This window comes from Anabas testudineus, chromosome 22, assembly GCF_900324465.2.
Source record: "Anabas testudineus chromosome 22, fAnaTes1.2, whole genome shotgun sequence".
Lineage (NCBI taxonomy): Eukaryota > Metazoa > Chordata > Actinopteri > Anabantiformes > Anabantidae > Anabas > Anabas testudineus.
In genome coordinates this window covers 898016-912563 of record NC_046630.1, presented here as the reverse complement: position 1 = coordinate 912563, position 14548 = coordinate 898016, and the positions used below count along the sequence as shown (strand labels likewise).

General features: G+C 41.5%; 1 protein-coding gene across 1 annotated transcript in view; it reads right to left on the bottom strand.

Annotated features, from left to right (window-relative positions):
- Positions 1-14548, bottom strand: part of sptbn5 (spectrin, beta, non-erythrocytic 5) — a 40542-nt gene that overhangs the window by 23668 nt on the left and 2326 nt on the right. Inside the window, exons 3-34 of the mRNA XM_026340008.1 lie at positions 13440-13607; positions 13150-13266; positions 12755-12912; positions 12434-12662; positions 10360-10446; positions 10169-10276; positions 9837-9921; positions 9414-9547; positions 8730-8950; positions 8240-8378; positions 7972-8106; positions 7799-7887; positions 7486-7639; positions 7062-7265; positions 6615-6821; positions 6278-6446; positions 5701-5837; positions 5336-5554; positions 5089-5241; positions 4775-4905; positions 4425-4676; positions 4068-4143; positions 3762-3973; positions 3114-3363; positions 2820-2959; positions 2184-2283; positions 1600-1770; positions 1335-1499; positions 1064-1153; positions 826-962; positions 377-563; positions 111-220 (exon numbers count right to left, since the gene is read on the bottom strand). Of these exons, the coding sequence (XP_026195793.1) occupies positions 111-220; positions 377-563; positions 826-962; positions 1064-1153; positions 1335-1499; positions 1600-1770; positions 2184-2283; positions 2820-2959; positions 3114-3363; positions 3762-3973; positions 4068-4143; positions 4425-4676; positions 4775-4905; positions 5089-5241; positions 5336-5554; positions 5701-5837; positions 6278-6446; positions 6615-6821; positions 7062-7265; positions 7486-7639; positions 7799-7887; positions 7972-8106; positions 8240-8378; positions 8730-8950; positions 9414-9547; positions 9837-9921; positions 10169-10276; positions 10360-10446; positions 12434-12662; positions 12755-12912; positions 13150-13266; positions 13440-13607 (4934 nt within the window). The remainder of the gene's footprint in view (positions 1-110; positions 221-376; positions 564-825; positions 963-1063; positions 1154-1334; positions 1500-1599; positions 1771-2183; positions 2284-2819; positions 2960-3113; positions 3364-3761; positions 3974-4067; positions 4144-4424; positions 4677-4774; positions 4906-5088; positions 5242-5335; positions 5555-5700; positions 5838-6277; positions 6447-6614; positions 6822-7061; positions 7266-7485; positions 7640-7798; positions 7888-7971; positions 8107-8239; positions 8379-8729; positions 8951-9413; positions 9548-9836; positions 9922-10168; positions 10277-10359; positions 10447-12433; positions 12663-12754; positions 12913-13149; positions 13267-13439; positions 13608-14548) is intronic.

The following is a 14548-nucleotide window of genomic DNA, read 5'->3' as shown; positions in this document are numbered from 1 at the left end:
AAATAACTTGACACTGACACACCTAAGACTTTGGCTTAAGAAGATAACTGCTTCTAAACACAAGACTTTTAGAACCTCCTACATCCCTGACAAGTAGACAAGAGCAGCACCTCTGAAGCACTTCTTCTCCGTCTGGTTTTCTGGATCTGGACAAGCTCTGGCCTTTCTCCAGGATGTGGTACAGATGTTTTTGATGGGCATTTACTTCAGCCTGCAGCTCCTACACAAACACACACAGGTCTTTTTAGTTTTTGTTTTTTTAATTCAAATATTCTAAACAACACAACTGACTTGTCATATGTCACAAAACAATCCATCAGGTCAATAACGTAGATTCCAGTTGACTTTAGTTAATGATCTGTAATCCAGTTTGTACCTTGTGTGTCTGCATGAGGCTGATGGCTCCAGCCAGAGACTTGTCATATCCTGTGAATCCATAGGTGGGAACATGTTCAGAGATCCAGCTCAGCTCCAGATCTACATCATGATAAAACCCAAACAGCAGCAAGGACGCCTCAAGCTGAGCTCGACGCATGTCCAGAGGCTTCTGGAGGGACTTGAACCTGCAGCACAGAGTTCAATAAATCAACATCCTCAACATAAAGGTAAATTATCTTGCCATCATCTTTTTAATTAATTGAATTATCCTATTGTCTGACAACATGTTTTGCTCTTGTGAAGCACTGTTCAAATGTTAGTTTTATTTAATCAATTCGAGTGTGCTACATAAACAAATATTAGGATTGTTCTTTCTGGAATCAACAATAGCTTCTAAACCCTGCTCAAACAGGATGCTAAGCCCTACAGAGCGCACAGTCAATTTACAATTTGAGGTAAGCGTCTGTCTCCCGGAGGATCCTTTGAGAGTCAAAGTGGTTGGAGGCGAGGTGTTTGGCCCTGCTGATGATGGAGCTGATCTTCTCTGCCAGCTCCTTGGCCTCCTGCTCCAGCTGCTGATGCTCCTTTGAACACAGACACAGTAGTTATTGACCGATTGACAATAACTCCACAATCATCTGAACTGGACATCAGTATGAATCTCATCCAGACTCAGTGATCTCACCTTTAGCAGCTGCCGACAGGAGCGCAGGTCATGACCTTTGGTAGCATTGTTCAGCATCCACTGAATAGCTTCGATCTTCAGCTTCGCGTCCTGAGATGGAAAGAACAACTTAGCAGCTAACAGCTGATACAGAAAACGGTTTTAGTGAAACACTAGTGATTCATAACTCAAACACTGTATTTCTAAGTTTAAAACAGGCTCAAATTTCGAGAAGACTTGTGCAGATTAAATAAACCACAGACAATAGTTGATCTTGTAGCCTGGTATTTACCTGAAGCAGCTCCATCAGCTGCTCCTGCTGTCCCGCTTGTCTCAGTTTGTCTCCTCTGTCGGTCATCTTCTCCTGTAGTCTCCTCCACCGGCTACTGAGCTGAGTAGACTTCCTGCTGATGCTCTGACTGTTGTAGTGCTCTTCAGCAAGCATCTCCTGCCCCAGCTGAAAAGACGAACAGATGCATTTATGATGCATATAAGTGTAAACTGAAGATGTTTGAAGTCCATGTTGCTACACTGAGGCCCACAAAGCAGCTGTTTACCTGAACCAGTCTGTCCAACCAGACCTGGTTGGACTGCATCTCCCTCTCAGCCGCCTCATGTCTCTTCAGCTTTGAGAGGATGTTGGTGGGGTCACGGTACGACTCATCCTCAGCCACTTTAAACTTCTCCTCCATCCACAGCAACAGCTCATCTGCATCCCTCTGAAACTCCTACAGCACAAAACAACGAGCAATAGTAGTATTTTCAATAAAATGAGCTTTAATAGGATTAATCAGTGAAGAAATGGTGGAAGTGACATTTATCAACACCAAATTACATGGTAATTGTACTAAAGGCTAAAGTGTAAAGAATTCAATTCAATTCAATTCAATTCAATTTTATTTGTATAGCGCCAATTTACAACAGAAGTTATCTCAAGGCACTTTACAGTGTTTAAGGTTTAAGACCTTACAGAAAATATTTATACAAAAAATTATAGAGAAAACCCAACAATCCCATTTGAGCAAGCTTTAGGCAACAGTGGAGAGGAAAAACTCCCTTTAGAGGAAAAGAATGAAAACATTATTAAAACAGATACCAGGTCTTTAGGTACAGTATATATATACGTATAGCTTAATAATACCTGGTATTTCTTGGAGGCCAGCAGCAGATTCCTCCTCTGCTTGCTGCTCTCTTTAAGCCTCCTGTTGGCCTTCTGGATGCTCCTGCTTCTCTCCTTAATACTGAAACATAAACTCAGTATTTGTGAAACATAATCACACACACACCCCTTCTAGTGATGCAGTTTGTAGATTTGTTTGTCTTTATGGCACAGAGAGTTATTCCTGCATACAGCCATCACCGTGTACGACTCTCCTCTGACATGACAGACTTACATTACTTATTATTACACATTCTAACCATTACACTTTATGTTTAATAGAGTCCACGTGCCTGTTACAGGTGCTAGATGATTCTGGTCTGTGTATATGATTTGCACTAATACACAGTGTATCACTCTTTACTGTCTTCTATTCTATCCTCTTTGTGTTTATGTGTTCAGTTTTTTAATTAGTATAACAGCTACTGCAACACCAGAATTTTCCCTTTGGGATCAACAAAGTCAGTAAGTGAGTGATGTATGTGATTATTATCCAGTGTTTCTTCCACTGAAGGTTTCTGTGATCTAATGTAAATACAGAGTCAGTCACAACTTTCAAATTGTACCTTGTCCTTTAAACTTCTACATGTCTGGTTGCTGACATCAATGTTCTCTTACTGCTTTGCAGCGTAGTGTTGCTGGTTAATCAGGTCCTGACTACGTTCAGTGAAATTATCAACTCGCTGGTCTAAAGCCTTTAGGAGACCTTCCAGCTCCTCCTGTCGACCCAGCAGACTGTGCACACTGTCCACCGAGTCCTGCATCAATACACAAAGGAATATTATCAATATCTGTGTAATTGACACTCTAGACTCACAGTCTATAATTACGTGTCTCGTTTCATGTTTTAATTCACTATAAATGAAAAATGAAATTTTGGAGGAGCTGAAGTACAGAATGAAAAATCCTCACCCCAACATCTTGGACCCTCAGTCGGGCTTCATGCCCAGACAGCGCCGCCTCGATCCGGTCTCCCTCCTGATTCAGTCTCTGGAGCTCCACCTCCTGCTCCAAACGGTGCTTCCTACTGGTCCATAACCTGTCCAGCTTGGACCAATTAGCACTGAGATCATCCAGAATTTGTTGGACGTCAACACCACCTGTTTTCCCAATGGAGGAGACCTGCAGAAGAGATTTCGCCAACTTTTCCATTTCCTTCAACCTGAGAAACACAAACAAGAGGAAAAATACAATACAGTTAGAGGTTAATTACACTGTAGTAGTAATTAATTACGATATTACCTTAATAGCAGTATGGCACAAAGGATAAATATAAAAAATGGACAGCTTTTAAACATCATCAACCTTACCTTACCAGGTTCAGACTCCTAACCCTAACCCTAACCCTTCATATCCACATTAATGAACGTTTAATAGTGAAAAGTGAAATCTGAAACAATTCTAAATGAACACAGTGAATTTTTTTCTTCACTCATCCTGACATTTTGGCAGCTATAGGCTTCCTTACAGGACTGGAAGTAAGTAGTTAAATGTTCATTTTATATCTTAGAGTATAGAAAACCGTCAAATAAACTACTGTGTGTACCTCCTCATCTTTACCTGTTCCTCTGCTCCTCCATCTCCAGCCAGAGATCTTGGTGTTGCTCCAGCAGCATAACGGCTGAAGCCACATCGGCAGCAGCTTCCTCCTGGAGGAGGCGCTCCTGCACTGATCCCGCCCAGCGCTGTAGCTCTTTGGCCTGCTGCTGAAAGCTCTTCAGTCTGCGGGCCTCCTCCAGAAGGTGCTGTCTGTCTGTAGCCTGATGCTTCACCTGGGTAAGGATAGGACAGAAACGTATGATTTCTTCTCATGTTGTTGTTACAGAAAATACCAAAATGCACATTGCTACTATGAAACTCTTTAACCTGTTTCAGCAGAGCCTCCAGAGCTCGGACTTCCTCCATGATGGCTGAACTCTCTGCTGGACTGCAGTCCTGCTTCCTGTAACAGAAAATAACAACTGCATCTTGCTGTCATTTTCAACGCGTTTGCAGAATTTTTCTTTTGTTCAGCTTTTGTCTTTTCATACGTTTTTAATCTAAACCAGTGTAACAAATAAACTCAGATTATATTTTTTTAGTTATATGTTGTTGAAATTTCATTTTTTTAAATCCACGGTTTAACAAGAAGAAACTGATTTCTTATCTTTATACCACATCACATTTTTTACACTGTTGACTTTTCTGGTTTTCAATAAACCAGCGTCTAACTCAGACCCATACATCTTGGCTACACTCTTCAGGTAGGCAATCTTGGCCTCTAGAGTCTGGATGTCTCTGAGGGCTCGAGTCTGGTTCTTCTCCTCGGTCTGCAGGGTGAAGGAGCTGCAGTCCACGTCCACAGGATCAAGTTGGGACAGCTGACCCTGCAGCTGGGTTTTAGCCTCCTCGCAGCTCTGCAGGAAGGACTGCACGTCTGCTTTGCTCAGCAGCTCGTGGCCTATCTCATCCTTCAACTGCTGGATCCGATCCCACCTGAGGACACAAAACCAGACTCATGGACTTTAGGTTGGTATAGTTTTGGAGATCTTGGCATTTTGACAGACCAAGATGATGCCAGTCTTGTGCTGTACCTGTTAGAAACCCTCCTCAGTCGGGTCTGGATCTCTCTTAGTTTACTATGTCGACTCTTCACCAGCTCCTCAGACATTTTTGTTATGCCATCCAACTGTCCCCGGCCACTTGCCAACTCAGTCAAGAAGTTCTAAAAGAAGAACATGACCCAGAGTTGTTCATTACTATATGACATTTGTCAGTACTTCCCAGCACTACATAAAAGTAATTCCTGGTAATATTAATTCAAATATAAGCAACAAAAATTGAAAAAAGTTTTGGCTTCAGTCTTTACGTTGTGTTTTTTTGTGTTTGATACTGTTCAAGACTTTACCTCATATTTGGCCTGGACAACTCCTAGGTTGTTGGCATCGGTGCTGAAGGTGTTCAGGATGTTCTCTTTGTCCTCCATCCATGATTCGAACTCCTGGCAGCTGTTGTAGAATCGATGGAGACACAGCGTTTCCGCCAGGCTTCTCGTCTTTGACTGTAAAGACAAAGCAGCAATCATTTATAGCGTTACATTAATTTCACAATACGGATGTTATTATATTTTAATCTTAACTCAAACCCTCTCTCACCTTGACTACGTTGTACAGTGAGTTGTAATCCTGGTCCAGTTCGGCCTGTGTGTTCTCCACAGTGTCTCTCTGGTACTGTGGGTCCGGCAGCAGTGTTGTTTGGATCTCAGTCGTGCTGCGACGCATCGAGCGACTGCGCCTCGGACGACTCACCTTCCTGCTCTGGCTTTCTGACGCGACATTGGTGGAGACGGATGTGGTGGGGGCAGGAGTCTGAACCTGGTAAGGTAAGGTTGATGATGTTTAAAAGCTGTGATTATACTGACTGATAACATGATCCATTAAAAATTGTGATCAGTACAAGCAGGATTTGAAAGGTTGTGAAAAACTGATCTGATTTAAATGTTATTAGTAATTTATCTCACTGTGGCCGGCAGCAGGGTCAGGTAGGTTTTGGGGATTAGTTGCTTATTTCCTCGGCTGTCTCTGGCCAGAACTCTGTCTCCATCTGGCTCAGCACCAAGAATAGTTACCATCTCATTACGATCCCAAGAGAACTGGCCTGCGAAAATCCATGAAATTATAATTGTTTAACATTTTGAGAATATTTCTATTTCCTGAGATGCCTAAACTGCAAATATTATAGAAAGCAAATAAGGCTTTTTATCAAATTATGAATCTCTTATCGACCTATTACAATTTTCAATAACATTAATATTTAGTCTAAATTAGAGAATTGCACCAACAAACATCTGTTCAGAGGTTTAAGCAGCCAGCAGTAAGTTTGGAGCAGTGAAGTGCAATCAAGTCAATTTTATCAAACCTTTATTAGTTTCTTCTTCTTTTATCAAAATAACTTATATCAAAGAACTTTGTTCACAGACATTTAAATCATTCTAAATAATACCAACAGCAACTACTGAATTTTAAATGTTTACGTGCGGCAGTCACTTTCCATCACGCTCAGCTGTGTTAGTGTGGCACAGAGTAGATGTTCAGTACCTCTGCTGTATCTGAAGCGGACCTTCGCCTTGGTCTCTTCACTTGGCGCAGGGGAGCTCACAGAGCCCCTCCGACCTTTTGCTGTAGGTGACAATGCCCCTGGTCCAGACCCCTCCTCCTCTCCAGATGAGTCACTGTATTGGATCATTTTAGTCTCCTGGGGCTCCACCTGTGCAGGTAAAGTGATTCAATCAGCACAGGTTTTTAGAAAAACAAACTATCAAATGATACCTCACTTTCTAAAAGCGTACTTACTTGTTTCACCTATGACCACATGTTCCATCAATCAGACTCTTAACAACTGCAAAGAAAGTTTCATCTTAAAATCTCTACTTACAGTGAGAGCCGTTAGTTGTGCTGCACTCCTCGCCTGCTCCGACAGTCTCTTTATCTCTGAGGCGTAGACCGCCATCTCTTTCTCCAGTCGCAGATGTCGCTGCAGCAAAGCCGCCGTGCTTGACTCATCCTTCCCATGATCCTCACTGGTCAGCAGCGGTTTCCTGTCACCCAGCCATGAGTTTGCTTCGGCCACATCTGCAAAATACTGCAGAAGAAAAGAACCATGTCTATAAACAACTAAACTCAATATGTCTGCTATAGTGGTTTATGTGGACACACAGAAAGAACAAGTCTTAAGACCTGAAAGAACAAGATATCTGATGGTGGTACCATTTATGAAGCACTGTCACAGTAAATAAGAGCTGGAAACAAAATTAAGAAGTGGATCTACAGTGTTTGGTGTGGGTTTATTTCATCCATTTATTGGCAGTTCTTGTTTGTTCACCTGTTTGATACTGGCTGCGGCTTGCAGTCTGTCACGGCGTCCCATCACCTCCGTGGTCAGTTGGCTCCACTGCTTCTTTAAAGTCCTCATCCACTTCTGGACAGCTTTCTGGTTGGCCTGATTCTGTTTGGACAGCAGGTCCTGACCACGACCCAGAACACCTTGGTACAGAGGCTCCTGGGCCTGGAGCTCTGCCTCCAGCACCTAATACAATATGTTAAAATTGATTAAAATGCTTGTGCTTGTTTAACATTAATCAATTACAGATTATGTTTATTTCTTTCAATTTATTATTTTATTTATTTATTTTTAATTGTATGGTGTAGATATATGCATCTAGAATTTAATCTTCTAATTCTAAAATTTGGCCCTTCCTTTGGTTAAAAATGTTTTCCTGACAAATCAGTATTTTTTGTGTGTTCACCTTGTGCTTTTGTTGAGCCAGCTGATTCTGGTTGAGGTCTCGTCCGAGGCCGGCGGTCTGCAGCCTCAACCAGCGTTCATAGAGCCAGGCCTCCAGCTCCTCACAGTCATAGAAGAACTCAAACAATTTCAACTGAGCCTCCAACTGTTTCCTCCTAAGAGAGAAAGAAAGAAAAATCAGAATAGTAGAGAAAGAAAAAAATGGAGACAAGGAAAGAAGAATGTAGTAAAAGGAGATTATATACTGTATATGTCTGTTGTTTAGTAAACGATCTCCTAAATCAGAAACTGTGAAAAACTAAAAAGAAGAAAACCTGTTGCTGCTGAGGGACACCAGAGATTTGTACTGAGTTTCAAGAGCTCTCACTCTGCTCTGAATCTGCTGACCATCTCTCACTTTTCCCTGAGAGAAAGGTAAATTAGTTTACCATTCACCCATAAATACCTTCTAAAGTCTTTAAGCCACGAACACTAATTGACAGCCTACCTTTAGTGCTGTGCTGCTAAGGGAAGAGATGGTTTCACCATGAGCCGAGATTTGAGCTTCAAGGAGATCTTGCTTCTGAAGTAGAGACTCCACCTCTGCCAACTGCTTCCCCAGTTCAGAAGAACTGGCCTGGGACTGAAACAAAAAGATGACAACGTTTCATTAAGTACATCAGTTTGAAGTACCAAAGAGGATCCCAGTAACATTAATTATACTGCAGCAAAACTAAATGTGCTGTTCCAGTAAATGATTGAAGATGCAAACTCACCTGCAGTTCTTTCAGTTCCTGGGAGACGAGCTCAATGTCTCGAAGGACACTGAGAGTTCCAACTATATTTTTTAGGAGCCCCCTCTGATCTTTGAGCTGCTGTAGCAGGTCCTTCCATTGATGACTTATGTTCTCTTCTCTTAAAAATACAAACACACACAAACAGGCTGTATATGTACTGTTTAAGCAGGAAACACACTCACCTATTCTAAAATACTGTAAGTCATTAACAGTTCCATTTTCATATCCTCTGCTGCTTGCACACACAAATTGAGAAAAGTTTGATTAGTTTCTTTCTTTTCTGCTCTAACATCAGAACTCACTGTTTAAATGTAGTGTACCCCCTTACTACAGCCAGGTCTTAGTTTAAGTTCCAGTTCCTTTGTAAACCACTGTACTTGCAGGTGATCATTCAATCCTACTCCTTAATTCCTTCAGCTGATGGAGCCAATATGAAAATGTGGAAATGTCAATGGTCTATTTCTTTCACCTCTTGATGACCTGTTCCTTGCTGTGGTAATTTCCCCATTCAATGGTTTTGGCCATGTCGCTGAGGGCAGCAAAGCGTGGCTCTCTGGCCAGAACGTCAGTTGCGAGGGCCTCCAAACGGCGGCCAGCTGCCTGAGCCTCCACCAGGGTGGACAGACCTCGAAAGTCCTGTCTCCGGATCAGACGCTGTGTGTCCTCTAGATATCCCTCCCTGAGGGCTGCCTGAGAAACCAAATCAAATTGGCTGTTAATCATACAATTAAATAGATGTGTATGATTCATGCAGATCCATCAGAGACGTGAAAAATCGTTTGGGACTAAAACATTTGACGACAAAGTGATTTACTACATTAGGTTTTCACATAAAAAGTGTGAGTAAAACACTCACGTTAAAATGTTGTACATTCTTTTTGATCTAATGTTGATTTTAGCTTCTGCATCACACAACAACTAACAATTAAACAACAATAATTTATAACAATTAAATCAAAGGCAGATAATGGCATGAAAAGTAAAAAAAAAAAAAAATCTAAATAGTGACAAAATAACCGCAATTCTACTTTTCCAACCTCATCTCACAGTTTTCATCTGTGATCAGAAATCAAAAAAAGAAAAAAAATGAAATAACAGTTTGAGATTACTTTATGATTTATGCAGCACTGATTTTTGGGAGAAGTGTGTTTACCTTTCTCCCAAACTTCTGAGCGAGCTGCTCCAGGTTCTCCAGGCGGAGCAGGGCCTCCTGCAGGGCTTGTTCCCGCTCATGTTCAGCTTTCTCCAGCAAAAGCCAACTTTTCTCTACATCACTCAGGGTTTTACCTGAGTGATGAAAACGCAATGTTAGAAAAAGCTGAAAATGTGGTGAACAGCTTTTGTTGTGACATATTTATGTCACATTCAGGTTCTTGTATTCACTAAGTAATTTATCAAAGAGACTGCCAGTGACAATGCTGATATTTGGTTTGGTGAGTTTATCTTGAAATGTGAAATTTTATTTGCAGGTGTGCAGTTGTGTGTATGTTGTGAGCATATGATGGTTTTAAGTTTTAGGACTGGCAGTCAGTTCTCTCCTGTGTTGAATTGTCCCTGATTTGACAGTATCACATACCCTCTGGAGGATTATAGGCCCACTGGTTATTGGCTGCCAGCTGCGTCTTCAGACTGAACAGATGCGCTTCAATCACTCCACGCTCCTAAAATAGGAGGGACAGAGAGCACAGCAAGTAATCAGAACACCAACTGATAGATAACATTAGTACAGCGTTATATTAACATTCCTAGAAAATTAAATGAGGCATTCCCAATCTCAGAAGCTTGAATGTCACAGGGATGGAGCAGGTTTGTAGTGCATCCCGGCGAGATTCTATGTTATATCCTTAAAAGTTCCGGATTTTTTTAACGCCCTCATGAAGTCCCTTTTGTAAGGCAGTAGTGTCTTACCTGATATTTGGGAGGTTTCTCAACAGTTCTATAGGTTTTGAATGCCGCCATCAGCATCTGCATCTCCCTCAGAGAGTTTGGGAATCTTCTATCATTCAGCTGCACCACCTTCAATCAGACAATCAGTTACTTTCTCTGCATCCTTGTTTTAATGAAATGCTGTTAAAACTACAAATGGATTTTTTCAACACCTTGGTTTTAATCCAGAGAAGCAGATCTGAGACCATTCTCTCATACTGGTCTTTCATGGCATCCAGCTCCATCAGCATCCCAACAATCTATGGAGACGCAGAGAGGAAACGTCTGCATTATTCTGCAGCCCCAATTCTTCTCCAAATTCTTTACAGGCAATTTTAATCCAACCCTTTAGTGACAAAAAACCTGAATCAGCTGTGTACCTTCATTTAAAGGGCAGAGGACACTCATGTGAGGACAATAATGTTCACATATTGGGCAGAGAAGACAAACACATCTAAAAAGAGCATCAAATGGCAGCCGCATAAAGCGCTGTGTCATTATCAAAGTTACAAATGATCCACCACTAAGTGAAATATGTACAGATTAAAAGATGACAATGAGAAACTGAGATAGGGAAACCCTGAGTTAATTTAGGAAAATGATCATCTATTCTGATTATGCAATACTTTCTGCCAGAGACAGAGATGAAAACCACTCTAAAATATACAAATTTACACAAGTATTCAGAAAAATCAAGAAATTAAAGACAGGTCAGGATGATGTAGACACATAACAAACCTTGTGGTAGGATCTGGTGGATGATTCTCTCCTGTATTCCCTCTTCACCCACTGACCACTGAGACTTCCTACTACTGACATGCTGTAAACACATGTCAACATATTACCCAGCTAAATGTCTGGATTTGATGCTGGATACTCTGATTAATACACCCAGACTCCTCCAATATCAATCTAACTGCCAGAGATCCTGACAACACCTGCAACATATGTGTCACAGTGTTCCCTTCCAGTTTGGACCTGGGAAGCCTATGGTGTAACCACATGGTGGTTGGACTCCCTGCAAAGCTAAAACTACTTTTTTAGCCAACATTTACTCCTGAACTAAAAACAAACATAACTATCTAAGCTTACCGTCCCACCACTGACAGACAAAGCTAATCAACAAAGCAGCCTAAACAGTGTAAAGTCTGAGCTAAAATCCAGATCAGCTGTTCTGTCCTGTCCCATCTTCTCTCCTGGTTCTCTCTGCAATCATCAGGTAAAGGGATGTAACTATGCATATTTCCAAATGTCAGTCAGTAGTTCTCAGCTCTCTGCTGTCTTGAGTAGCATCTCAGTGTGTGTGATCTGAGCCAATCAGCTTAACACCTGCAGCTCTACCCACAGTGAACTACACAGAATAGAGATCAACGACAGGCTGCACATGAGTCTGGACTTCTACTACCATTCTCTGTCACATTCAAGCTCTGCACAAAGATTCCACAGTGTCTCACTAATTTCATCATAATATTTAACTTCTCAAAGAGGATTCAACATGATCAAGTATAATAATAGGAAGCTGGCTATACTAAAACTTATTGGCTACTGACTCTAAACATTAACAGGAAAAATTCAGTCATAATTTGCCATTTGCACATGTACATATAGAGGGAATCTTCTCTCAGTAAGCTATCAGCTTTAATTTTTCCTTAATGGTGAGAATTAGATGCAGAGTGTTGGTGTGAACAGCAGTTCTGCGTGTTGTAGCTCTGTCAGCAGGAAACTTCCTGCCAGTAGTGAATCTAATCCTGCAGTAATCCATACTGACTGACAGGCTGGAGGCCAAGTCAGATGGATTAGAGGACGTCACAACGTAGGTGTATACTAAGAGATGGACAGCTAGCAGTCAATGATCAGAGAGGAGCCTCTTCTTGACCTTACACTGGCTGTTGTTGCAGTACAGAGAGTAGCCTGCAGAGGACACAACAGTCCACAGTTTGGACTAAAACAATAATAAACTGGCTGTGCGCTGTTGCTGTTTCATCCACATGTGGGCAAATTATAATCTTAGACCTGGTACAGCTGAGGTAATTATTCACAGTTCTCACACTGACACTGGATTAAGGTTAAAATTCATTGTCTATGTTTATGTTGTTGCGGTCGTGTAGTTCACTGGTTAATAGAACAGTTTGTCTGGTTCCAAAGCAGTTTGAAGGTTTAAGTTGAATTTTACAGTACAGATTAGTTAGGATTAGTTTAAGGGTTGCAAAATGGATTATGTCAATGAACAGTGGTATTGAATCAGACCTTAGCAAGTCTCTTCTGGATGGTCTGTCCCTGCTTCATCTTGGAGAAGTAGTGGTAGTACAAGGACACGTAGGTCATGATGGACTTCTCATCTGGATGAGGGACCACTATGTCCTCCACCTCTAGCAGCTGCATGATTCCAAACTCACGCTCTGCCAGAAAGAAAGCGTGCTCCAGGTTACGACGGGGGTCATCACCATGAAGGTGTCTGTAGTCAAAAAGGTCAGGCCTGGGATGGAGAGAGAGAGAGAGAGTGAGAATGAGAGGATGGGGGAGACTGACACAGGGATGAGAGGGATGTTAAAAATAAGTGTGTGCTACCTGTGTGCATGGATGAGGGCGTTAAAGGCGAGTCCATCTCTCCAGCTGGAGGAGAAATCTTGCACATCAACACCATCGTAGCCAGATGTTTTTCTCTGACACCAGATCAGCAGAGCTTCCTTCGCCGACCGATGAGCCACACTGCCTCCACCCGCTGACTAAAGGGGACAAGGAGAGATGGAAAAAGTGAAAGAGGGAAGAGGATAAGAGGATGGGAGGAGAGAACAGGAAATAAGATTTTAAAAATAGGCAGAAGGAAACAGAAAGGAGGGGACAATAATGAAATACAAAGGAATGGTAATTTAGTAATTAGATTTTTTCTTTTCAGTAAAATCCATATAAATACATAAAGTCTTTTCAGTTTTTGCCAGACTAAATGTTGTACGTTTCCCTACCTCTTCCAAGTTGATGGGACCAATCTGAAACCTGAGGATGATAATCCACAGCAGACCCAGGATCAGTGTCCGGTCCCCATCCACCACGTTCTCTGGACCAATCAGATCCACTCGAATCTGATGGAAAAGACAGCGACTGAATTTGATATAGGGCACAACAGATGAAAGAAAACCTGCTGTTCATGAAGGAGTACATGTTTAATTTCTCACTAATTAGATTTACAGCATACAGGACCTGCTCACTGAGGTGGCACATTAAAACCATTGAACAATATGGACAGGTGAGTGACCTTAGTTTTCAGGAAGTTAATTGCAATGCTGTTGTTCTCCAGACAGTGGACCCTCAATTTGCGTCTACTGGGTGAAGGCAGAGCCTCTCTGGAGATTAATTCGAGCAGGCGAATCAGAAAGACTCCGGTCTTCAGTTCTGTGTAGACATCAGTCAGCTCTATGTTTTCCTGTAGGGAAACAGGAGTAGAGTTTAGCACTGACAGACTTCCAATAAACCTGCTTCATGTTTAAAGTTGGATCATTTGTTATTTCTTTGAATGAAAAAACTTTCCCGCAGTCTGTTCTATGAAATGTCAGGAAAAGGTTTAAAATACCCAATGCAAGTTCACAGATTATTTTTTTATGCCAAAAAAAAAAGCTATTCTATAAAAGCAAAGATATTTGTTTTATTTATTTGGTCTGTGATAGGAGATCTCGTCTTTCGGTAGGAAAACGTACTCAAACTAAAGATATTTAACAGTTTTTGCACGTTTTTTTGTTTCGTTTGTTTTTTGCCCTTTAAATAACTAATAACTGTTCATTTATACTGTGACTGTTCTGATATTTATTCCCCCACAAAACTGCAATATAAAGACTGAAGGTTGTAAAAAGAAGTTGAAGTTTTCTCAGCATGTGATGTTTACGGCTCTGTGACAGGGAGGAAGTCCAATCTAAAAAGGTTAATTACATATCAATCAGCCTGAGAATTGCTGCTTCCACCTTAAGTGTGTTACATAACTTCTCTGTCCAGCCTGGTTCAGGACATCCTGGTTATCTGCAGGTCAGGGGCTCAAATGTTAGAGGAGCTAAGTGGAGACTTCCCTACAAACAAAAGCAGTGTCAGTCCTAACTTTAGATTCAGAAGTGTTTGTTCTAAATGTAAAGTCCAAAAACTAAATGAAGACAACCCTGAATTAAACTAAGCCAGATGCACCTTCTCTCCTTCCTCGTCTCCAGTGTGAGGATGAGCTGCTCTTTTCTACCATCGAGTTCTTGGAATAGCTGGTTTCATTTTAACATTAGTTTGGCCCCAGGCAAACATGGTACCACTGTCGCCAGATTTGAGCCATATGTATGAGGTAACGCTAACTTCTAACGGAGCCACCTGCCATTGATTTAGGTCAACAAT